This window comes from Musca vetustissima, unplaced genomic scaffold, assembly GCF_032173495.1.
Source record: "Musca vetustissima isolate MV318-11 ecotype Yass unplaced genomic scaffold, APGP_CSIRO_Mvet_v1 utg7437, whole genome shotgun sequence".
Classification (NCBI taxonomy): domain Eukaryota; kingdom Metazoa; phylum Arthropoda; class Insecta; order Diptera; family Muscidae; genus Musca; species Musca vetustissima.
In genome coordinates, this window is record NW_026877325.1 from 1 (window position 1) to 27,412 (window position 27,412).

The 27,412-nt window shown below is 32.5% G+C and overlaps 3 protein-coding genes across 5 annotated transcripts; 1 reads left to right on the top strand and 2 right to left on the bottom strand.

Moving 5' to 3' along the window:
* Positions 1-1,038: 1,038 nt before the first annotated feature.
* On the bottom strand, positions 1,039-1,926 carry LOC133321917 (peroxisome assembly protein 12-like). Its single transcript, XM_061530987.1, has one exon. It carries the CDS (start codon positions 1,924-1,926, stop codon positions 1,039-1,041), a length of 888 nt encoding a protein of 295 aa, XP_061386971.1.
* A 2,500-nt stretch (positions 1,927-4,426) lies between these two features.
* On the top strand, positions 4,427-6,147 carry LOC133321918 (cell division cycle protein 20 homolog). The gene is made up of 3 exons (XM_061530988.1): positions 4,427-4,766; positions 4,828-5,140; positions 5,198-6,147. The coding sequence occupies exons 1-3, from the start codon at positions 4,443-4,445 to the stop codon at positions 6,145-6,147; spliced, it is 1,587 nt and encodes a 528-aa protein (XP_061386972.1). The 5' UTR covers positions 4,427-4,442.
* An 11,225-nt stretch (positions 6,148-17,372) lies between these two features.
* On the bottom strand, positions 17,373-26,805 carry LOC133321916 (zinc finger protein 271). 3 transcript variants are annotated; one of them, XM_061530986.1, is made up of 6 exons: positions 25,491-26,805; positions 25,253-25,420; positions 22,123-22,290; positions 20,239-20,976; positions 18,156-18,374; positions 17,373-18,088 (listed from the first exon to the last, which is right to left on the bottom strand). In XM_061530986.1, the coding sequence occupies exons 1-6, from the start codon at positions 26,623-26,625 to the stop codon at positions 17,406-17,408; spliced, it is 3,111 nt and encodes a 1,036-aa protein (XP_061386970.1). In that variant the 5' UTR covers positions 26,626-26,805; the 3' UTR covers positions 17,373-17,405. The 3 variants fall into 3 exon arrangements, with proteins under 3 accessions (XP_061386970.1, XP_061386968.1, XP_061386969.1); XM_061530984.1 differs by having other exon boundaries at positions 20,239-20,892; positions 25,491-26,760; XM_061530985.1 differs by lacking the exon at positions 22,123-22,290 and having other exon boundaries at positions 25,491-26,760.
* Positions 26,806-27,412: the final 607 nt, after the last annotated feature.

A 27,412-nucleotide genomic window follows, 5' to 3' on the forward strand; every position in this document is an offset into this window, starting at 1 on the left:
TGGTCTGATAGTCCTTGGGAAAATATGTTTTAAAAATCCACGCCATTTGGTCTGATAGTCCTTGGGAAAATATGTTTTAAAAATCCACGCCTTTTGGTCTGATAGTCCTTGGTAAAATATGTTTCGAAAATCCACGCCACTTGGTCTAATAGTTTTTTATGAATATAGTCTTTTAAAAATCCACGCCTCTTGGTCTAATAGTTTTTATGAAAATAGTCCTTTAAAAATCCACGCCTCTTGGTCTAATAGTTTTTATGAAAATAGTCCTTTACAAATCCTCGCCTCTTGGTCTAATAGTTTTTATGAAAATAGTCCTTTAAAAATCCACGCCTCTTGGTCTAATAGTTTTTATGAAAATAGTCCTTTAAAAATCCCCGCTTCATGGCCTAATAGTTTTTATGAAAATAGTCATATAAAAATCGACGCCTCTTGGTCTAATAGTTCTTATGAAAATAGTCCTTTAAAAATCCACGCCTCTTGGTCTAATAGTTTTTATGAAAATAGTATTTTAAAAATCCACGCCTATTGGTCTAATAGTTTTTATGAAAATAGTCCTTTAAAAATCCACGCCTCTTGGTCTAATAGTTTTTATGAAAATAGTCCTTTTAAAATCCACGCCTCTTGGTCTAATAGTTTTTATGAAAATAGTCCTTTAAAAATCCACTCCTCTTAGTCTAATAGTTTTTATGAAAATAGTCTTTTAAAAATCCATTCCTCTTGGTCTAATAGTCCTTGGGAAAATAGTCCTTTAAAAATCCACGCCTCTTGCTCTAATAGTTCTTATGAAAAAAGTCCTTTAAAAATCCACGCCTCTTGGTCTAACAGTTATTAATTAAATTAAATTATATTACCCCTCCGAGTATTAAACTCAATGCAAAACAAAACAACTATTTTGAAATAAAAAAGTAGTTATTTACTAAATATTTTTATTTATATATTTTTTCAAAATATCACATCCCATATTCCATACAAAAAAATGCTACTTAAATTTATTTAGCTAAATATAATACGTATAACAAAAAGAAAAACAACACAATCCTAATTTGTTTCATAAATTCGAATTAAATCATCCATACTTATGGCATAGCCTGTGACAGGACATGTCGGATGATTTTTCAAGCGCGTTATAATACATTTCCAACAATAGACATAACCCGATACCGAACACGCTGTAGGATTATCAATTTTCATAAGACATATCGGACATTCTCCCTTGGGTGTATTACATTTTTTCAACATATCCGGTTGTTCTTCCAGCGGTTCGGGATTTACCAAAGTTCCGCCGACTTTTCTTCGTTGATCATTCGAATACCACCATTGGATGAATTGTAAAAAGAAGGCCAACACTTCCAGTAATTTCAAAACAATATATGTTGCCTTATCCTCTTTGGGCGGTTGGGCAGGATAACGTAATGTTAGTCTTAAAGCACGAAATATTGGAGAATGACTACCGGCATATTTGATCAGATACAAAAATGTGTGTATCGCCTTGGAAGCTTTATAGGCATTAAATAGTTTCAAAACATATTCTTCCCACTGCGAAGACTCATGGTTCTGAGCCCTTGTCTGTAGTTTTCTTTCAATATAGGGTAGCAGAGTTAATACGGATGCAGATATTAGTTCCTGCTGTCTGGTCAAAAGTTCACCCGTTTTTGTATGGGTTCTTTGCAGGCCATAGAAACTTTCACCGAACGATGAACCACGTTTTCTCAAGTACATATATTGCAGAATCCATGTAATGATCGGTGATATCTCTTCCCTAATACGTTTTGTATCGCTGAGCTTAAAGTCCACACGTAAACCCAAATAATCAAATAGTTTACTTAGGGCAGGATAGATAAGATTATCCAAGGTCTCAGCAGCTGATATTTCAAATATCGATGGAATGTTTTGTAAATTTTGACGGACATTAGCTCCCTCAGCCATTGTTAGGTGGTGGTGTTGTTATTGAGTATTAGTGTCCTTTATGGAATGATATTAAATCCTTTTTCCCCACTTCCAATTAGAATGTTGAAATAAATCATTGACTTAATGCTTCTTCTTCGTCGACAGTCTTGTGTTGTATGCATTCACTTGGCATTGATGACACCACTATGTCGATAACCACATCGATTATTGCATAAAACAGCTGACAATTCAACCTATGGTAATAACGTGTAGATGCTTGGTGTGATATTCTTGTGAAAATAAATGGTATCAAAAATAGTAAAAACTAGTAGATTTGTGCAGTACGGAAACATATCCAACAGGTTATTTTATTTACTTGGCATATATTTAAAGTTTTTTTAATAGGAAAAATATCGCAAAAAACGGAAAGTCAAGATTTTTGCACACTATAGAGTTGCCAACATGATTAGAATAACATAAACACAAGAAAAAATTGTAATCATAGGTTTCAATAATCTACCTCTTGTTATTGTAATCAGTATGTTCCATATCATATTGTACTATGATTTTTACAGTTTTTTTCAGATTTCATAAAGGAAAAATTGTTGTCATAATAAAATATTGTTCATACTTGAGTTGGAATAAGACAAGAGCCTCTAAAAATTCATTCTTCTTTGAAAACATAGATTTTATTAAAATTTAGACTTCATTATCCAAGAGTCTTGACAGAAATATTCTCTAAAAATGTATGCTCCTTGGCCAAAGTTTTCAAGCGCGTTTCGCAAAATCTTCACTATTAGGCGTAAACGTCCAGAAAATCTACACTTCGTGGAGTAATAGTATTGGCATCCATTACAAAAATATTCATTCATACATATTCAAAAATATTCTAGGTATAATATTGGCCTGTTCCCGTACTGCAAGAATCTACTACTTTTAACTACGATAACGAATTTTCCTTTATGATATCGAAGAAAATAGTAAAATCTAGTAGATTCTTGCAGTACGGGAACAGACCATATGTCTTACCTATGGATAAACTGTGTAAAAATTTGTGTAGACAATTTGAATATAAAATTTCGAATTTATTTCTTTTTAATGATATGATTTTTTCTTTTTATGTTTAATACATTTCAGCTAATTTCTCATTATTTGAAATTGTATTTGAAAATTTCAAAAATTGTCCAATTGACAAAAATTTAGATGTATGGGTGAAAATGGTTTGTATATTTGCTATTGTCTACACAAAAGAAAGTCGTTTGTAAACACCAGGTTAGGAACACTATTTTAAAATTTACTTTTTGGGAAAAACTGTCTTCAAATATTCACACTACTAATCTAATATTCCTAAGATAAATTTATCAATAAAAATCTACGATCTTTGGACATTGGAGAAATGTTAGTTATTTTTTTTTTTATTATTATTAAAAATTCTCTGTTCTTGGCCTAATATTTTTTTAGAGAAAAAATTTCTGTAAGTTTCCGCTTCTATCTCTAATATTCGTTGGATTAAAAACCCACGTTTCTTGATAATATTCCTCAGATATACTTAAAAAATTCGAACCTTTTGGTCTTAAACGGCATTTCATTAGATCTTTTTACCGGCTAGAGTAGGCTACTATGAGGATTTATATGTATATAATAGAATTGACAATTGACCCCACTGGATTAACAAAATCCGCTACAATGTAAACGTACTATTATTGGCTTTGCGAAAATATTCTTTAATATTCATGTTCTAATAGTCTTTACAAAAATATTCTTTAAAAACCGACGCCTATGGGTCTAATACTCAGTGAAATATATTTTTTAAAACCCGTCGCCTGTAGGTCTAATATTCCTTGGCAACAATATACTTTAAAAATTCAACACTTCTTTCTGGAATAGTTTTTATCAAAATATTCTACAAAAATCAACCGTTTTTTGCGGCTAAACAATTTTTGTACGCTCACAAGCACTGAATGTTGTCAATTTATGGTGAATGTCGGTGTTGAATGTAGTTTAAATGCTAATCTGACACCCGTTTAGATTGACGAAATCCACTCGATCTCAATTCCATAGCGTATACGTCACCTTAATCATGTTCAAAAATCCAGTGGATTATATTTGACGTATACGCTATGGAATTGACATTTGAGCTCGAGTGCATTTTCTAAATATAACCGCGTTTATAGACTTGGAAAAATTATTCTTAAAAACTTTATTTGGTGTGTTATAGTACTGCAAAATCTATTACTTTTTACTACGATAACAAATTTTCTTTTATGATATCAAACAAAATAGTAAAAATTAGTATATTCTTGCAGTACGGGAACAAACCATATACTTGACAGAATAACATTTCAACTGAATACAACACAATACGTATTGACTAACTTCTGTCAAAAATAACACCGGCAATCACCATAAATTGACAACAAACAGCGCTTGCGAGCGCAAAATATTGTTTAGCCGCCATTGTTTAAACAGTGCCGAATAGATCGAGGAATAAAGAACAACATCCAATACCTTTTCATAATTTATGACAACAACTCTATTAAATTAACTAAGTAAAAATGTCACAATTTAATTTTTTCAATGAAATCAACAGCGCTTTGACAATGGATGGTGAAATTACCAGGGGTCCACCACCACGATGGCAAAAGAAAATGATGGACGCTTCGTCCTCCAGTCATTTGAATGGTAGTCGCTCGGTGCTATCTGTTTCGTACAATACCAGTTTCTCGGGAGCAAATCCACCGACCAAGACACCGGGTAAGACTGGAGATGCAAAAAGTAAGAAGACACCAACACCCAGTAAGGGATCAAAAACGCCTGGCGGTGGAGATCGTTTCATTCCAAATCGTGGTACAACCAATTTTGAATTGGGTCATTATTTGGTATGTAGTAATGTAATGAAATGTCTTTGGATGTTTAGAAATTTAACATAAAATCTTTTAGATAAAACAAGAACAAGACAAATCAGAAAATGACGAAGAAAACGACAGTGGTAACTCCAATAATAGTAACAAAATGACACCAGCCAAAGCTGAACGCCAAAAATTGATATCGGATTCAATGCAAGTGGCTGATGGTAAAACTACACGTATCCTGTCCTATCAAAATAAGGCACCAGCTGCACCTGAATCACACACTAACCCCCTCAAAGTTGTGTATTCCATTAAGACACCCATATCTACGAAAAGTGGTTCACGTTATATACCCACAACATCGGATCGTATATTGGATGCTCCTGATATTATCAATGACTATTGTAGGTATTGTGGGAAGAAGATTTGAAGATTTTATTTTAACGTGTATTTGTTTATAGATTTAAATCTTTTGGACTGGAGTGCTGATAACATTGTCACAGTGGCTTTGGGCAATGCTGTCTATTTGTGGAATGCTGCCACGGGTAACATTGAACAATTGGTGGAATATGAAGAGGGTGATCATGGCTGTGCTTTGGCATGGATACAAGAGGGACAGATTTTGGCCATTGGCAACAATACTGGAGCCGTTGAGCTGTGGGATTGCTCTAAAATAAAACGTTTACGTGTAATGGATGGTCACTCGGCCCGTGTTGGCGCCTTGGCTTGGAATTCATTCTTGGTATCTTCGGGCAGTCGTGATGGCACCATAATCCATCATGATGTCCGGGCTCGTGAACATAAGGTGGCAAATTTGGCTGGCCACACCCAGGAAGTTTGTGGTCTTAAATGGTCGACTGATTTCAAATACTTGGCTAGTGGTGGCAATGACAACTTGGTAAATGTTTGGGCTGCCGTTAGTGGCGGTGTTGGCACTGGCAATGAACCTCTACACATTCTCAACGAACATCAGGCTGCCGTACGTGCTTTGGCCTGGTGTCCTTGGCAGCCTAATATCCTTGCCTCGGGAGGAGGTACTGCTGATAGATGTATTAAATTCTGGAATGTTAACAATGGCTCTCTGATTAATTCTGTCGATTCCAAGTCACAAGTTTGTGCTCTACTTTGGTCACGTAACTACAAAGAACTCATTTCGGCTCATGGTTTTGCCAATAATCAATTGACCATCTGGAAATATCCCTCAATGGTAAAACAAGCTGAACTTACCGGGCACACATCTAGAGTTTTACAAATGGCTTTGTCACCCGATGGTAGTACTGTAATTAGTGCTGGTGCCGATGAAACTTTACGTCTTTGGAATTGTTTTGCCCCAGATCCACATACGGCTAAAAAATCATCTACAGCCGGTGCCAAAGCTAAACAAAGTGTTTTCCGTCAAAGTATACGATAGGAAGAGCGAGTGTGCTTTGTTATGCGATGGCATTATATTTAGTTAGGGAATTTCCGTATGACACTTTTTTCGTACTCACTTTTTATTTCATTTTATATCTATTAAAATTTTATTAATTAAATTTTTTTCTTTTATATTTTATTTTTAGACAAATGCTTAATTGTTTGAAAAAAGCATATTTTTTAATATATTATGACCAATTTGCCTTGTAATGCAGTTTGTTAATTCCTAATATGTAGATGGCAATGTTAATTAATTACAAATGTGTACCAATAAAATTTTGTAAAACTTTATATTTATTTTAATAATAAAAAAGCATCGAATATATTTCTTTTTCTATTTTTGTGGAGGATAAAATTATTGAAAAATGGGAAATATCGATATTTGTATATTTATTACCAATGTAGAATAAAACTGGACCCCCTTGAATCATTTGGGCAAAATTTATGAAAATCGGTTAATTTTTCGGCGAGTTATTCAACGATGTTCCCAAATATACCAACTGTTCGATGCTATTACCTGAAAATGAACCAGTAAGGAAAGTATAAAGTCGGACTGGGCCGACTATATGATACCCCTCACCACTTTGAGAATATTCCACATAGTATCCTAATAGACGTGACAATTTCGAAAGAACATTGACATGAAATGAACATAGGTCACCATTTCTATTAAATCGGACGAAAATATATATGTGAGCTATATCTAAATATTAACCGATTTTCACGAAACTCAACACATATCGTTCTAGACTTAATTTAGTACGCTATGTCAAATTTCGTGCAAATCGAAAGATATTTAGGGACTTTGGCGCACCATTTACCTTAAATCGGACGAAAATATATATGTACGTTTACAATTTACAGACGGACGGACATGCATAAATCGATTCAGAAAGTGATTCTATGAATATTCTCAAAAGGAACCATGTGTCTATCTTGTTTCGCTTTGCCTGTTACAAACATATGCACAAAGTCATAATATCCTGTACCACAGTGTGGTGAAGGGTATACAAATCGCACACATTGATTTGGGGGATTTGAGGGGGTTTCAAACCGTAAAGGGAAAGGCAAAAATCCATCAAAATATTTTACAATCTAAAATTTTGTAGATTTACTTAAAATCGAACTTAAATTCCCGATTTTTTTCGTCTTAAAATTGTAAAAATGTAAATTAAAAGTCTTTTTGAAATTCATTCATATTTCGAAAAATTTTAGGTATATGGCCAAATTAAAGAGTATTCATTGTTGTCCATCTCCTCAACAATAACTTAATGTACGAATTATTAAAAAAATCTTAAATTTTTCCTTCGTTTTATGGCATTTAATAAGTCTACAAATGATCATGATTTTCTCATTACTCACCATCATTTTCCCTAATCTATCAATTCGCATAAAAATTAAACTTTTTCCCTTTACTAGTGGTAAAAGTTTCATAAAAATCTGTCAACGCATTGCTGAGTTATAGCCATTTGAAATCGACCTTGTGTTAAAATATAGCTGTCACATCGTTCTGGTTGCCTGTTACCACAAAATGAAAAAGGCAAGAAATTTACATTTTGCTCAATCGATTGGCAGCTAATTTAACAACAATGTTGCCAGATCGTTTAAAACGGTGCTATTGTGTTAGTTTATAAATGTTGGAAAAGAGTACAATAGTTTTAGGAGTTATATTTTAATAATAAAATACATGGAAATGTAATGAGCAGACTGAATTTATTTTAGCGCCTAGAATTATGCTTTAAATTATAACATTTAAAACAAAGTAAATCAATTGACACAATGTCAGAATGTAATATCCCCAAACCAAACCATTTTTAATTAAAACACCAATTTTCTTCATATCATAATGCATTGTTCTTGTTTTTGTTGTTTTTTACATATATATTCCTCTAAATTTAAATTTCCTTTACATATTATTTTCCCGCCTTTTGTTTAATATTGTTTTTGTTGTTATTCTTGCATGTTTATTTCACTTTTTTATTATACATTTATGTGTATATTTTCTAACATTTTAGTACTACAAACTAGATTTATTTTTTTTATTTTCTTGCTTATGGGTCTACATAAATACAGATATATACTCTAGAATATATGTTATATTATTTTTTTTATATTTTTGTTTACTATTTCAATTATCCACATAGGCCCTTGTATGCTTTTATGTATTTTCATTTCATATATTGTATATGTATAGGTATGCCCTAGATTCTTGTTGCTACTTTTATACTATTTTAATTGTTATTTTTTATTGTGAATTTTAAATGTAAAACAATATTTATTGGTTTGCTGGAGTAATTGTTTTTTGTTAACCTTTTTGTTGTTATGTCGGCGAAGGTGATGATTTGGAATCTGAAAATAACACTTGGCAGAGGCAGACATTATGGGACATTTAGACAAAATGAAAACGAAACGAATATTCAAATAGCCGGGTTATCAATTTTTAATATTCACCAATAAAATTCTGCAAATTTGAATTAAAGTATTTTCTTATATTCGTCCGATATTAAAAAATTAATTATTCTGATAAAAAAACATTCTTAAAGACATTTCAAAAAAAAATAATAATAATAACAAATAAATAAAATAATGATTTTCTTTGTGTGCTAAGTTGTCGTTTTTATCCACAATTACGTTGAATTTAACAATGCATAAATATAGCCCTTTCATCCCATATAATTCATGCCCACAATTCTGTAAATTTATTGAAATTCATAATTCTCATAAAATACCAATGTAACGTATACATCATTTTTTGTGTGACTTTTGTCTATTATTAGTTTGTTTTTCTTGTGTGTGTATATATATTTTTTCTATATAGTTTATAAGAATATATATTTTGTTGTTATTTTTTATATATCATTTTTTTATTATAGCTATATTGGATGCACTTGATGAATATTTCATATTATATATGTATATATTTTTTTCTTTTTGTTATTTTTTATGTTCACTTTTCTGTGTTGTAAATATGTTACTATATATATATTCTATATTGTATTGATTTTTTTATTATTGCATCTAGGAAACTAGTTGATGATTTTCTATGGTGTTTTGTTTATTATTATTATTATTTTAAAAATTATTTCATTTGATCCCTGCTTCTTTGGAACAAAGGTAGTTTTGACGATCATTTAAATGAGAAGTGTTTGAATTTGAACCAAAAAATGTCACACAATTATCATTTCATGCTTGTGATGTCGGGAAATAATTCAATAGATCTCCAAACCAAATTAATAAAAATAATAATAAGTGAGAATGGTTATCTAAGAGTTTCCAATAATTAAATAATGATGTCATACATATATTTTTTTAAATAAACAATCCGATTTCCGATTCTGCACTTTCAAATTTACTGGTGTTGCATAACTATAGACGCACCAACACACTGTTGATCAAAATTATTCGCAAATCTTCATCGATTGACGCCATTCATCGATAATCACTTCTTGGAGGTAAAATACAGTTAGGTATCGGCGGTTTTCTGCATAGACACGACGAGTCATGTTCCCGATCGGATTCTGGTCGGAAATGTTAATATGTTTTTGATTTTAAGTGTGTCGACTTTTACTGCTGAAAAACGAGTTCTTCATTGTTGCTGCTTTCCCAAAAAGGGCAATAATTTGTCTTCCAAAACTTGAACGTACTCCACCACTAAATTCTAATCAAGCATTCCGTGGCTATGAAATGCTCCCAAGACCACAAAGGAATCGCCACCGAAATATCGTTTTAAGAAATATTCAGCCTTATTCTGGATCTCAATTCCACGTGAATTTACTCGCTCTTTTCCTTCGTCTTATTCTGAACAACATTTTTGTGTGAATTTTTTCGCATTCTCGCTTTCGCCTTATTCTGAATGAAGTTCGAAAGCGAAAAAATCCGCTTTGGGGAAAAATTAGGTATTCTGGATTACAGGGAGTAGGAAATTTTGTGCGAAATTTTTCGCTAATAAATTTAAGGGGAGTTGACTACAAAGACATAAGTAATTACTATTTTTATGAAAAATATTTACACAATACTTATTGTATGACGATTTAGAATATTATAAATGATAGTAAGCACACTTTTAACTGGAAAACAACCAATAAAATGCCATTGGAAATCCTATTGATAACGATGCCTGCTGATCCAAGTATTGCCAAGGAATATATGAAGGTAATACGGAATATTTAAGTCGAGTTTGATGCAGTTTGGAGGCGAAATACAGACATTTTGGGTGAGGGTCTGTATCTCAAAAAAAAAAAAAAAAAAATTAAAAATTATGGAAAAACCAAATTTGCCTGATGAGCCGCTTAACAGTGAAAAACTTAAATAAAAATTATGAAAGAACAAAAAATATTTTTTTTAAATTATCGTAATCATAACATAACATGTCACTTTAATAATCTGGGGAAATAAATATCGAAATTAAATAAAAAGGCACACAATTATGTAGTGAAATAATAAATTGAATTAATTAATTCAATCGCAGATTTCTTTCCATTATTCGTTGTGTTTTTGTCATCATAAAAATGTTCTTTTATTTATAATCTTGTTGTAGTTGTTGCACCAAATTGCATCAAAACAATGAACAGCTGTTTCACATGCCATATTGTAGGTTGCCATATTTTCAAACTTTAATTTATTTTCTTTTAATTACAAAGCATTTATACAGCGGATTCTTGATATTTCACATTTGTATTGCTATATAGTGTAAATAACAATAAAAAGTAACAATTTTTAATAACAAAAATCAATAAATAATATATTGAAAAATGTTACACAATTAAATTACAATGGGGCAACACACATTGCAACTTAAATTACAATATGGCCACACACATTGCAACTTAATTTACGATATGGCAACACGAATCTTTTTTTCAACCACCATTTTCGAAAACTCGAATCTGCATCTCGCATTTTTTGCATCTCCCCATTCATTCAGAATAAGGCGAGAATGTGAAAGCGAAAATTTTTTACATGCGAGATATCTCCCTAGCAAATATCCAGAATAAGGCTTGTAGTTGTTGTACCAAATTGCATCAAAACAATGAACAGCTGTTTCACATGTCATATTGTAGGTTGCCATATTTTCAAACTTTAATTAATTTTCTTTTAATTACAAAGCATTTATAAAGCGGATTCTTGATATTTCACATTTGTATTGTTATAAAGTTTAAACAACAATAACAAGTAACAATTTTTAATAAAATAATAAATAAATAAAATATTGAAAAATATTACACAATTAAAATACAATGGGGCAACATACATTACAACTTAAATTACAATGTGGCAACACACATTACAACTTAAATTATAATATGGCAACACGAATATTTTTTTCAACCACCATTTTCGAAAACTCGAATCCGCATCTCGCATTTTTTGTGTCTCCCTATTCATTCAGAATAAGGCGAGAATGTGAAAGCGAAAATTTTTGTGCATGCGAGATATCTCCCAGCGAATATCCGAATAAGGCTGATTGTGTTCCTTCTGTAGATCTCTTCAATATGTTTTCTTAGTTGATTTTTTCGGATGAGAAAAAAATCAATCATGATGCTCCATCTGGTTTTAGTTGTTATGGGAGAGATCTACGGACGGAACCACGATATTTCCTAAAACGATGTTTCGGTGGTGGTTCCTTAATGGTCTTGGTAGCATTTAATAGCCACTTAATGCTTGATTTGACATTTCCTAGTTGTCGGATGAATTCAGTGGAGTACATTCAATGGAGTCTTCAGTGTAAGGTGCTGTTGTCCTCTAATTGGGCAAGAGTTTGCAAATCGGAATAAACATTCACAGAAAGTTCGATTTCCGTGATAGTTGTGTAGGGTATCGTATGGTCGGATTTACAATACTAGTGATATGATGATCCTATCGAAATTTATTGTTGCATAAAATCTCACTCTCACGCATCTCACGCATAAAATCTCACTATCGTCAATGTCATAATTTGCCCCAGAAGTGAATTTTCCGTCTATAGAAAGTCGTCCCTGACTATAGGAGACATTTAGTAGGTAAAGACATATATGTATAAAATATATTTTCTATATGCTATGTCAAGATGCTTTTCATTTTATAATTCAGGTTTATTTATTTAAGGTTTATTTTATTTAATATACAAGGAGAAATAATATATACAAGCAGAAATATTGTATGTAGTATGATTTAGATTTCTAAAAAGCGTCCTCTCTCGTTCACTTCTCAACGACGACTGTTTTAATAACTCATTTGATACTTGACATACATCACTAAAAAGTAAATTCTGAATTTTCCCAAAAAAAAAAAAAATAAATAAATAAACACATTCCAATTTCTATGTATATATTTGATTTGTCTGTTATGTACGCGTACTCATTCATTATTAATAATTACATTATAATTTCCTCTTTTTTGTTGTTGTTAATATTACTGTAAATACTAAAAACATAACTAAATACTAAATAATTATTAGTACACTATTACAATGTTTTACACTACACATTATTTTGGATACGACAAACAAACAAACGACGTAATCAATTAATACAAAATAAAAACCGCATAATTTATTTCCCTATTTTTTATGGGAGGGTCCTAACGATACTAATATATCGAATGTATGTGTGTTGTATCGCATTACTAATTTTATTGATGACAATTAATTGGGTTAATAATTATTTTTTATAAAATACGTAATTTTTTTTCTTTATCTCTAGGGATTTTCTTTTTTAAACAGTGCTACAGTCGAGTCCTGTGTAATGGAATTCGATTGAGTTCCTACCAAGAAAATATTTCAGTAATTTTTGAGTTTTGAAGCGATTTAAAGGTTGTCAGCAGTAACTAAATCTAATTTCTTGCCTAGAGGAGACATTTAAAACGTAGTATAAAATCCCCTTTCGTTAATAGGAAGGTATAATGAGAAACTTTTATATTTCCACAACTGAAAGTTTCAAACATAATTCGGCCTTTTCCCTACCCAAAAAAGTTATTCAGAAAGTCCTCCATGTATAGAGGATGGAAATATAAATTCCAAGATATTTATTTTCTTGATTGAAAATCCATCTTCTTTGCGATGTATTTTAAATTGATCTGGAATATTTCTATACAAAAAGTTTTCGACCTGTAGATGACATTAGACGTATCGACATTGTTAGACGTATTAAGCTGCAGCGACTACGTTGGCTAGGTCATGTTGTGAGAATGGATGAAGATGCCCCGTATAAAAGCGAACCATCTGATGGTTCACGCAGAAGGGGAAGGCCAAGAATACGTTGGAAAGATCAAGTCGAAGACAATATCGCCGAAAATGGTCTTTCAAAGGAAAAACTGCGCAAAAGACCGACGCGCCTGCCAATCTTTTCTAAGCTCGGCTTATGGAACGAAAGTTCTGTCACAAGCCAGCTAAGTAAGTAAGTATATTTATATTATCACTTTTCACATTTTAAAGAAAAAGAAGAAAATGATATTCGGCATATAATAAAGGGTACAGAAGGTGCTAAAAAGGCTCATAAGTGATGCCATATTTACATATATTTTTTCTCGAGTTATTCATGATCGGAGGATCCTATCCACGAGAAAAAAAATATTGTCCTTGAGGATCTAATTCCTATCGCATATTCATGATTGGGCTGTATGTTCTTAAATGAAAGTCACAAAATAGTTTGATCTCTTTGTAGCGTTTTCTGCAAAGTTTTCGTTTTAAATTCCTCTATCGGAATTCCTATATTAATCTATAATATATTAGTAATTTAAACGGTTTCTCTAATTTTTTTATATCATGAAGATAGGTAGTATAGAGAAAGATTCAATGATAAAACAACTTTACAGGAATTCACAGACAACGATTGTTTTGTGTAAAAGTGATGTTGACAATTTTTGAGTTCTTTTAAAAGATTCATAATCATGTTTTCAATTATTATTTGACAATGTTTATTGTAAACCCTAGCTCCTCTTTTGTGAAAATGTACGAATGTTATTTTGACCCTTAATCGCATTATTTTAGGGAGAATTTTAACTCTGACAAAAAACGGCTACATTCCTAATCCGCTTAATTGAAAGTTGTCAAACACTGGGAGTTTGTTTCAATTATCCGAGGTTTTCAATAATGCAAAGTCCGGATAAAGGATATAGTTTTAATTTACCCAGAGTTCGATAAATCTGTTATTGAAATACCAGAAATAAATCCAGTTTTTTTTTTAACCATTTCACCAATTCCCACTCCCTAAGTATATCATTATTTTGACAATTGTTCCAAAGAAAAAAATCCATGTTCTAAATGCAGAAGTTGTTTTGGTAAACTGCTCTTCTGGTATTGACATTTAAAAGATCGATCCCCTAATCTATTGGCTGAATTAATGACGTTGTATTTGCTCGAAAAAATACAACATTTAAATTCTAACTACTTTTTGATTGGCTGCATTGTCCAAAAAAGAAGGAATTTTCACTCCAATAGCTTCAATAGCTTTAAACTTGAACTCCAACTCCTCCATTTTATTTTGGTCTATATAGGGTCAGAATTTTTGTATTTGTTAGCCAATGTTCCGGAAATTAGCCACAATGTGAAACTAACGTTGACAAAATTCATTGCATATACAGGGTGCTTCAAACTAAATGTATACACACTTTCAAATTAAATAAAAAAAAAATGTTGACACCAAGAATTGGGGTCCCCTTAAACTCTTGTAGTTTTTCCGCTCTACAAGACTAATGATATATTTCTTCGCCATGTGCCAGCATAATTGTCCCTCTATTTTATATTATTAGTTGGAATTTGTAATATCAACATGGGACACGTACGAGCTTACCTGGATCAAAATTTGTCGGGCCAGTGGATAGGACGCAGGGGGCCAATCGAGTTTCCAGCACGCTCACCAGACCTTACACCACTGGATTTCTTATTGTGGGGCACAGTAAAAGATGAGGTGTACAAACGTAAACCACGTAACCTAAACATCTTTTGGAATGAGATTCAAGCAATGTGTAGAGAAATTTCATTGGACGTTTTGATACGATGTACAGAATCAGTGGTGGCTCGTACTCAGAATTGTATAGATGCTGCAGCAGGTCACCAATATGAACAGTATTAACATTTGTTATTTATGTTTCATTTGCATTGGACGTTCAGTTATCTATTTTCCTGAAATTTAACTTTATAGAACGGTAAATAAATTTCCTACAGAGGTTCAAAGTGTGTATACATTTTTTTGGAGCCCCCTGTATATATATATATATTTAATTAAGCGGAGAGGTGTGAAAAATTTAAGGAATTATTAGTTTCAAACATTTTTTTTTTCAATTAACCGGAGTTTTCAATTAAGCGGAGATTCGACTGTATTTCCACATTTTTTGCTTGTAACAGTGTTTAAAATAATATAAGGTGTTTTTTATTTTTTATTTAATTAACATCAAATGTATTATTATGTTTATTTTTAAATATTATGTATATATATATAATAATGTGTTTTTTAATATTAAAGCATACGATTTTTTTGTTTTATTATATATATTAATTAGGTATATGATTTCAAATTATATACTTATGATTCAAATACAAATACTAAAAAACTAAATGGTGGGGATAGTGTATAGTGTTGTGTGTGGGGGTAGGTATGTGGATTTTTTATTAAGGAGGTTTTTTATTATTATTATTAATAAAATAGAATACATAGTTCCAATGTCTATATATATATTTAGTTATATATACGTATTTACTAAAAACTAAACAGTTTACTTTTTTGCGTTATGTTGTGTAAAAAAAACTATGATTTTTTACTTGTTTAAACAATTGTTAGATAGATAAGGGTTAGTTGTTTATACGATATACCATTGTTTACATTTCCAATTTATATTTTTCGGCTGGAGGAGGGGTTAGAGAAATGCAAAGTTTTAATACATTTTATTTTTGAAATAAACCAAAATTAGTTTTTGTGAAATTTTCATTTTTTGCGTTTTTTAAAGCAATAACAATTGTAATTTTTTTTTTTTTGTTACCGAAAGTAAAATTTTTGTGAGATTAACCGAATGAAAATAAAAACAAAAAAAGGAAGTAAGAAAAAACTGAAAACATTATTTAATGTGTTTTATATGTGTTGTTATTATTAATAATATATTAATGTTTATAATTTTATATTCTACTGAAGTTAATTCAGAATTACATTGTTTAGGCTGGGGTTGTGTTTTTATGTTTGTTTATCAATTATTATTAAAAGTTAATGTTAATGGGGATTGTTAGGGGGGATTGTGTGTGTGTTTCTAATTCTAAATCCTAATAGTTTTTTGTTTTTTACTTTTTCTGTATTACATATATAGTGTATGTAAAATATATATTTTTATTTTATATAAATATATGTTTGTAAAGCCTATTTAAAGTTTTCAAAAGGGGGAATAAATGATTTTCTTGAGGATTTATTTTTGTCTGAAATAATTAAAGGGGGGTTGGTTTCCTAATTAAGAACCTTTCAAATCCATGTTTCTTTGAAACATATTCCATTTGTAATAGATTTGTGTAAGGTAGCCCAGCTACATGTTTCTTTTTAACTGAAAAGAATTGCGGTGAATTGCACAAATGATTTTTTAAATCATAAAATTTGTTTAAAAAGATTTTGTTTGTAATAATTTGTGAATTATAATGTATATAAAAATATGTAAATATATAATTATGTGAAATTTAACATCGACACAGGTTTTCATGACGAATAAATTATTTTGAAAGCATACAACATTTTTAAATTTTCATTAAAATATTCATTGAAAAAATTGTTTTATAAAAATGCATGCACCCATGCCAAAGTGATATTTCAATGCAGCTTTAATTCTAAAAATTTTTGAAAATATTTCCGGAGTTTTGAAATATTCTATATTTTAACATTAAGATGCAAATCCATTGACATATTCCATAAAATTACGTAGGACATAATTCTGGGAAAATTTATAAAAATAAAAATTGAAGCAGCAAATTTAAGTATCCTCAAAATCTCACATACTTATATAAATACAAAAAAAATAAAGGAAATAAATAAAAATATAATTAAGGAAAAAATTTATAACAAAAAGAAATAAATGTTCCGGAAACAACTCTTATTTTGTATTCACATAAAATCCTAAAGAAAATCACATGATCATTCCCCTATTTTTTTCACTTTATATTATTTATAATAATATTATTATTAGTTTTGTTGTTGCTGTTATTGATTTTTTGTTTTGTTTCTTTTAAAACCAAAAAAAAAATGTCGTTTTATTATTATTATCCTTGCCACATTACCATATTATGATATTGGCATTTTGCTTTTGTTGTTAGTAAACAACCGGATGCTGTTCGACATTAGGCGGCGGCATATGTTGCAATTGTTGCATGGCAGCACGAGCCAATTCGGGATCTTGTATTAAAGCGATTGGCACTTGTGGTGGTGGTTGTTGTTGGGCTTGTTGTTGCTGCTGCTGTTGTTGAGTTGCCTGCTGTTGTTGCTGATTTGCTTGATGAGCGGAGGTTACAACAACATTACTAGCTGCTTGCTGATGATGAGCTTGTTGTTGATTCTGTTGTTGTTGCTGCTGCTGTTGTTGTTGATGATGTTGCCTCTGCTGTTCCTGGTGTTGTTGCAATTGTTGTTGAGCTGCCGCAGCAGCAGCTGCTTGTTGCAATGATAACTGCATTAACTGATGTTGGTGTTGCTGCTGCTGTTGTTGCAATTGATGGGCAGCCACGGCGGCAGCTGCTGCAGCCTGTTGCTGCTGCTGTTGTTGTTGCTGGTGACTGGTCACCACTTGTTGCTGCTGCTGTTGTTGCAACTGTTGCTGCTGCTGTGCCTGGGCCGCCGGCTGTGTTTGCTGTGGTGGAGGTGCTTGCTTTTGCGTGGCATGCGATGTTATAGTTGATGTTACCAAAGGCACCAGTCCTGTGGTCAATTGCACTGTATTACCAGCACCAGCTGTTATCTGTTGTATAGTATGGGCAATGGGAGCTGTTTGTAAAGGAGCTGCAAAAAAAGAGTCGCATGTTAGTTGTTGTTCTGCCCTATTTCTCTTTTGTATCCCTGTACTTACTCAGCTCGCTTAAAACTGGTTTGATTTCTTGTTTTATCTGCGGCAAAACACCGGCTGGTATTATCGGATGTGGCACTGGTGGAGGTGGCATTGGAGCATTTGGATGATTCATTTTCATATGACGTTTCAGATTGCCCCTTTCCACAAAAGCCTTACTGCATAATGTACAAGCGTGTGGTTTCTCACCGGAATGAGAACGCATATGAGAAACCAAATGACCTAGAGGAGAGGAAGGATACAAAGAAAACAAATGAATATTTATTTCAGATTAAAAACTAAATATATTTAATTTTAAAGAATATTAAAAAACTGTAAGAAGAATAAATTTTTTAAAACTGTTCCTTTTGAGAATATGCATAGAATCACTTTCTAAGTCGATTTATGCATGTCCTTCCGTCCGTATGTCAGTCTATATTAAATTGTAAACAAATTACAGGTCGCACTTATGATCCGAATTGGATACAATTTGGCATAGCTCATTTATTTGGCCCAAGAACAAATCCTTTTGAAATTGGGAAAAATCGCTTCAGATTTAGATATAGCTCCCATATATATTTTTGTGCGATTTTATGTAAATAATGTAACCTTAGATTTACATGAAATTTGGTATGGCATACTGAATTAAGTCTAGAATGGTTTGTGCTAAGTTTCGTAAATGTCGGTTCAGATTTAGATATAGATCCCATATATATTTTCGACCGATTAAATGTAAATGATGCACCAAAGTTCCTATATATCTTTCGATTTACATGAAATTTGGTATGTCATACTGAATGAAGTCTAGAATGATGTGTGCTAAGTTTCGTACAAGTCGGTTCAGATTTAGATATAGATCCCATATATATTTTCGACCGATTAAATGTTAATGGTGCATCAAAGCCCCTATATATCTCTCGATTTGAACGAAATTTGGCATAGCGTACTGAATAAAATCTAGAATGATGTGTGTTAAGTTTCCTGAAAATCGGTTCAGACTTAGATATAATTCACACATATATTTTCGTCCGATTTAATGTAAATGGTGCAACAAAGTGGATATTATTCGATTTGCACAAATTTTGGTATGGCATACTGAATTGAGTCTAGAATAAAGAATAGTTTTTCCAAGAGTATAAAAAATTAGATTTTAATAGCAGACGGGAACACACCAGGCTTTCAAAAGTATCGTATTTTTTTCCAGGGGCTATCAGAAGCTTGGAATATTTTTTCAGGAGCTATCATAAGTCTGGAATATATATTTCAAAAATTCTAAAGGGATTATCGAAAGGCCGAAATATGTATTCAATGCTATGAGATGATTGGATTGAATCTGCCTGGAATATGGTATGTTAAAGATATATATATAATTAAAATTGTTAAAAAATCATAACCTCACTTTCTAAAATAATACATAATATTTCAAACATTCTTAAGGTCAAGTTTCAAAAGGCTGATATATGTTTTCAAGGGTTATGAAATGTGCGGTTTAACTATTTAAACATTTATTTTTAAGGTACATTAAAGGACTCGATGTCTGGTATATATAGACAGAAATAGTTTTCAATAGCTTGAATTGTTGACCAAACATAACCCTACTTTCTTTTCTTTTAAGGTCTATTAAAGGCCTTGATGGAATATTTTTTAAAATCTGGTAAATTAAAAAATATCTACAAAGCCTGGAATACTTTTTAATTTCTTAAATTGTCAAAAAAAATCATAACCTCACTTTCTAAAAAATAGTCTGGAATATATTTCTAATATTTTTAAAGGATTATCAAAATGCTGATATAGTTTTCAAGGGTTTGAATAGTTTAAAATTTTTTAGATATATTAAAGGTATTGAAGTCTGTTATATTTAGCAAGAAATATGTTTATAATGTTTTCAAAATATTCAAATATTCTTAAGGAATTATCAAAAGGCCGAAATTTGTTGTCACGAATTGTGAGATGTTCGGTTTGAATAGTTTAAAATTTATGTTTAAGGTCTATTAAAGGACTGGAAGTCTGGTATATTTAGTCAGGAATATTTTTATAATGGTTTAAATCGTTGACAAAACTTAACCTCACTTTCTAAAAAAATACATTTTTTTGCTTTTTGACTTACCTTTACAAATAAATGTCTTGGGACATTTTTCACATGAAAATGGCCGCTCCATTTCCTGTCCTTTCGTATGACTACGTTGATGGAAGAGCAAATTACCCTTAAGTGGGAACGATTTGCCACATGTCTCACAGGCAAATGGACGATCGCCCGTGTGACAACGTGACATATGATTAATTAAATGTTCTTTGCGCGTAAATGGCTTATTGCAAACGTTACAACAATGCGGATTATCGCTTGAATGCTGACGCATGTGATTATTTAAATGTTCCTTGCGCGTAAATGTCTTCTGACAATATTCACATTTGTGCGGCGAATCGCCTGTATGCAGGCGCACATGATTCGTCAAGTGTTCCTTGCGCGTAAACGTCTTCTTACAATAACTGCAACGATGTGGCGATTCACCCGTATGCTGACGTACATGATTTGTTAGATGTTCTTTGCGCGTAAATGTCTTAGCACAGAATGTACACTTGTGCGGTGATTCACCGGTGTGTTGGCGTACATGATTTACCATATGATCCTTGCGGGTAAAAGCCTTAGTGCAATAGGTGCACTTGAATGGAGTTTCGCCCGTATGCTGTCGTATATGATTGACCAAGTGTTCCTTGCGTGTAAACGTTTTCATACAATAGGTGCAACGATGTGGTGATTCGCCTGTATGTTGTCGCACATGATTTAATAAATGTTCCTTGCGCGTAAACGTTTTTGAACAAAAATCACAACGATGAGGAGTTTCGCCTAGAAAAAACCAGCGAAAAGAAGGAAAGGATGTGCAAGGACCACATTAATCATTATTATCGTTTAAAGAGTTGAAATTAAAAAAGAAATGAAACGAAAGAAACTGAACGAAATTTATTTGTATGGTTAAGGGGGCTTGTGTGATATATTATTTAAATAATTTGATTTTCGTTTTCTAATAGAGATCGGAAAATGTGGAGTATTATAGTATAATAGTATAGTTTTCAATTTAATTGAAATCGGCCTTAATGGCTTCAAATAGCATTTTGGAACAAATAAATAAAATAAAAAGAAATATTATTGATCCCTATGATACTGCATTGAAATTGAATACAATTATATTTTAATATGTAAAAAATATTTTTCAAGATTTTTCAATTTTTTTCAATGGCTATTAGTAGTGAAATTCGGTAACTTTTTTTTGTGTCAGCGACAAATACTAGTAAAATTAGAACACATATTGTTTATGTAAAAAATATAATTGAAGCTAACCTACTGTCTCTAGGGCTTAACGACTACTTTATTTCGGTCGTTAACTAACCAAAAATTTTTTGGACACGCTTTCCAAACGGATTTAGGGTAAAATTCTACTTATGGTTCGATCTATGCTATCAAAATCACATGCCTGATTATCTATATTACGTAAAATTCGTAATTCGGGCTTCAATTCTCCTCGAATTTGCCAAACAGAATTATCCTTCCCAATAAAATGAATTTATAGAAATTTTTCAGAACAAAATTGTTTTCGTCTAGAGTTCTATTTAAATATATATCAAACAAAATCACTATAAAGTAGAAATTTTTTGTTATATATCACACACAGGCCCCTATCTATCCAATTAAAATACAATAGAATAAAAAAGGTTAATACCATATTATGAGGAATTTAGCTTATGACATTTAGGATAAAATGGTTCAATATTCAAAGCTAATGGTGGGAGTTTTTTTCGTTTTAAATTTAATAAAAAAACAATAAATTTCAATACAAGTACTTTAAAAATCAATTAATTTAAAATACAAAACTTAAGTACTACATTTTTTTAAATACCAAAACTACCACCATTTAAAAAAATATTTGTTTTTTGTTATTTTTAATTATTTTTGTTTTTTAAACAGAATTGCATTATTGGATGGATATTATCTCACCGGTGTGTTGATGTATATGATTGGTTAGATGTTCTTTGCGCGTAAACGTTTTCGGGCAATAGGTGCAACGATGCGGCGATTCGCCCGTATGTTGTCGCACATGATTTAATAAGTGTTCTTTGCGCGTAAATGTTTTCGAACAGATGTCACAGCGATGGGGTGTTTCGCCTGCAATTAGCGAGACAGAAGTAGAGAGAAAGGGTATTGTTCAAACGTTATTGTTTTTTTTTTATTTTATTTTATATTCTTAAACAAAATATTTTAAATATTAAATGTAGATGATGATTTTGTTTTCCTTTCTGATCATCCAATTAAAATTCAATAGATTTTAAAGTTATTTATTTAACGTATTAGTTGGTTTTTAAGGGAGAGACATTAAATAGAGCAAGCTATTAGATATGTTTGTTTATATATTTAACGTGACGATATATGAAATAGACTGAAGAAGACTATTTATATGTTTAACAATCGATCTCTATATACAATATGTTCGCAATTATCACGAAGATGGGGACGAATACCTTAAGTTTAATATAACTGAACATTCCATTGACATTTAATAATTTTGCCATGGGAGACTCTGTAGAGTTAAAGAAAGAATATAGTCTAATATCTATTGGAAATCCATTAACTCATAGCTATCTAACGGAAATGGTCCCTGAATATTCAATTAAATTTGATCAACAATTCAGTGGGTTGCAAAGGTGATAGAAGGCAAATTGAAACAAACAATTGTTTAATGGGGAAGATATTACAACACAGTCTAATAGCTGATATGTATTCTCCCCTGTTTCGATTTGCCAACAATTACCTCCCAATACTATCAATTCCTGATACAAAATTCTACTACATCCTGCTTTTTTTAATACTACATATCTTTTTTAATTATTCTTCTCCTCTATTTATTTATCGCTTCATATATCTTTAGGAAGGAAATGTTTGTCTTCCAAAAGACGCGCACCCGGGAGGAAAATAGAACGGTAATAGGATAGTCAGACCCACCTTCAACGAGTTCAACACCCAGGTGGAGCATAGAAAGTCTGACCCACCTGCAGCGGGTTAAACCCCCACGGATTAAAACTAACTACTGAAGCTAAACATGGAGGAAGTCGTATATTAAATACAACTCATTGTACAATTCCTTTATCATCCAATGTCTGAGGATGTCGTTAATCTGCGAGAGCAGATTAACTATAGACGTGGATGCTTACGAATCTATAGTGAAGAGACAATCGCGGTCATATTGTTAAACCCACGACGAATTTATTCCCTATATAGGGGCCAAATGCATACGGACGACTTTAAGATTTGCCGCCCCGTCACTTCCTCAGATTTGGAGGGAAAAAAAGAAAAAGAGAAGAAGAATATGGGTCATGTAATAATCCGTAAAATCTTGATATTCTAACTAGAACACCCTGGTAACGACACCCTCAGACAGTCCCTAAGATGTGGTTTATCTGCCCACGAGTCAAGCAGCGTCTTTCCGCCATAGCAACTTTTTCAAATTGATATGGATTCCTCTGGATATATGTAGTCGGGAGTATTTGCGGCTTAATTTATCTTCCCATTACTTTATGAATGTTATGGACCATGGAATCATCCATAAAATCTTGAAATTCTGACTAGATCTCCCTGGAAGACAATATGAGATCTGACATAGATAAAGAACCAAAATCTCACCCAAAAGTAGCCAGGAGGCTATGCTATGCAGTATTCAGTAATATGAAAAATATGTAAAAAACCTAATAGATAAGACGATCGGGTAAATAAATATTATAATAAATAGTACTGAAATTATAATTTGAATCGTTAACAAACTTCCGTAACCTAAGAAATTGACTCTCCTTGAAGAAGGCTTAGACATGCTTTCCATGGCTGGCTAAGACCAAGGCTTTCTAACTGGCCAATCCCGTATTTCTGTTCTCGTCACCATGAGACTGTCTTTGACAGCTCAATAAAGACCTGATATTTGAATATCTGAATTGAAATAAAAATTTACCAACATCAGTACAACACAATGAGTCGGTCCGATCTAATATACCCCAGATTTGAGGAACAGACATTAAGGATTTAAATAATTGAGCTATGAAAATAACTCAAATTGAATCTAGTCATCCACTAAAGTGTTAAAATATTTCCATATTTAGCCACAATGACTAACTACATCTATGAGCTTCATCAAAAGCAACAAAATCCTGGGAGGGAGTAGTTAAATCAGAACATCTTCCTTGTTCAAACACTTTTTGTGACATTTGACAATTTTTTCCCACACACCCTCACTTTTTTTCATACTCCACCTAAATCAAGTGTAAAATATAAACGATATCTTTCTAAGCTCCTATGAAACAGATAATGAAACTCTGGCGGCGACCTAAGACACATATACAAATTATCTAAACCGTTTCCGAATCCTTGGATATAAAGCATTACGTTTTTTACTAAAGAATGACTCATACAGAATGAAATCTGAAAGAACTTCCATTCGATTAAAAAATGTTTTCTTATGCATTGGTAATAATATGTGTATTGGACCATATAGTTTACCTCCTGAATCAAAAGAATATATCAATATCCTATATCTCTTTCAATATTTATAAATCCTATATCTCAATGTAATAACTTGATTTTGGAAGAATGCTGTACTGGGCAACGAATAAGAATAAGAAGATTTAAATTTTTCGATGCAACAAATTAATGTGATTTAATAGTGAAGCACATTGTCTTTTAATGTTAAAAATTGTTTTCGAAAACGCAACAAGATCCTTTTGTATGTATATTTCAATGAGAGTATATAGAGCAGAAATTCGATATATAAACTGTATTGTATTGTTTCTAATATCATTAAAAATAATAAAAATCAAAATATGATTTAGATAATTAAGTGTAGATTTGCAAACATAAAATAAACCGTGTTACCGATGAGATAATTTTCCGAAATTTCTAGGACCCGGGTCCCTTAACATCACATAAAAAAAGAAGAGGGTACCGTTTACTAAATATTGTTGTCTGTTATTTTTCATTTCTTTTAATATCGATTGTATTTTAATTGGACCTTTACAGAAAAATACCAATATATAATATCAGAAAATACTTGTTCTTCTTCTTTCCTAGCGATTCCATAAATACATACCTGTATGCCATAAAATATGATTGGTAAAGTGTTCTTTGCGACTGAAACTTTTGCCACAGATTTCACAACGGAAGGGCGTATCGTTGGTATGCGAACGCATATGATTGGCCAAGTGTTCTTTGCGTGTATATTTCTTGCCGCACACTTCACACTGATGAGGAGTTTGACCTATAAATAAAAATGGGCAATAGAAGAGAATTTAAAAAATATATTTTGGATATCTAAATTTCTAACTTACCAGTGTGCCACATATAATGATTAACATAGTGCTCCTTGCGTGTAAATGATTTCTTACAAATATCGCAACGATGTGGCGTCTCGCCCGTATGTTTGCGCACATGATTCACCATATGTTCTTTGCGTGTAAATGTCTTTGCACAATATTGACAACGAAAGGGAGTCTCGCCGGTATGCGATCGAAAATGATTTTCCAAATGTTCTTTGCGGGCAAATGTCTTTTGACAAATGGTACAGGCAAAGGGCTTATCGGTCGAATGCCGTTTCATGTGACGCTCAAGCGAGGCATTATTGGCGAAAACATTAAAACAAACGACACAGGTGAACATGGGACCACCAATGTGGATTTTACCGTGACGCGTCAGATCCTGTGAGGAAAAGAAACCCTGACCGCAAACCTGACAATTGAACGGTTTGCGTTCGGTGTGATAGCGACGATGCACAATCAGCTGATAGCGGAAGGCGAACATTTTGCCACAAATGTCACAGACATGTTCGCCGGTGGAGACGACCGTTCCATCGGGTGCCAAAGTGATTTGGCTTTGATCGACAGCAATGCCACCCTCCATTTTGGGCAGCAGTAGACCAGCTGCTGCACCGCCAGCTGTTGTGGTGGCCACGGCCGTGCCAGTGGTATTCGCAATTGCAGTGGCTGCACTAGTGGTAGCCACAACTCCAGTGCCAGTTGCCGTTGTGGTTATGGTCGATTCGGTTGTCTGCTGCTGAGCCATATTGGTGCCGCTGTTCGCCACCACAGCCGTGCCACCGGCTTGCTGTTGCTGTTGTTGTTGCTGCTGCTGATGTTGTTGTTGCGTTTCATTGGCATTACTGCTGGCAGCCGCAACAGCCGGTGCTACGATACTGCTATTGGCCGAAACTGGTATACCAGCATGTGCCGCTGCCAATGGATGATTTATAACATCGCTGTGTATCTTACCAAAGACCTCATGATAGGCGAACAATTGTGATATATCTTCCATATTAACTTTATACATTTCAATGCCAGGGTGAATTTTGCCACCGATGACAACACTGCCGTCATCCTTGATTTCCGCTTTGGGTGTGCCCAATGTGATTGTGGTGGCGCCCGATGTGGATGGCGTTGCTGTCGATGCAGCCGAGGATATATGCTGCATTATTATCTGTTGATTACTGGTGGGAATTTTACCATTCGTAATGAAGGAGGGTTTTTCATCCTTTATTGCATCGTTTGGTTGCTGGACAGTAACATGTTGTTGTTGTTGCTGCTGTTGTTGATGGTGTTGTTGTTGCTGCTGCTGGGCAATTTGTTGCTGTTGCTGCTGCTGTTGTTGTTGTCGATTCTCTTCAGCTGCATTTAGAGCTAAGTAAAGTGGAGAAATATAATGTTTTTATAAACGTGTCATAAAGCCAAAAGGCGGATGGTTGCGATTTTCCTTGTGAGAGTTTAATAATTTGTGAATAATGAATTAATAAAGGATTGCGTTTAGAAAGGAAGAAGTTAAGGGTGTATTATTTATTTGAAAGCAAGCATCTTAAATGTTATGATTATTATATGTATTATTACACAATAATTTTTTAAATTACAATTGATCCCCTAGCAAATGTCAATATAAATTAAATTCGCTTTTAATAACCTTTCTGTGACCCTATATTTTTTCAAACAAACGCAAGCCTGATATAGTAAACACTGATCCGATTTAGAATTTTCTTGACATCTAACTTAAGCCTGCAAATTATTCTGTCATGCGGAATCGAAGTATATAATATCAGGCAATTTTGCTGTACTCGGAGCAATAAGATATTACGGTAGATCCTATTTTCGATATTTTGAAAGTATTTTTTATACAAAACACAGGCACACATAGATGCCATGAAACAAGACAATTTGGCTGCGGATTTATGGTTAACAGGAGAAGCAAAGACCTCGTCTCCAGATTCACT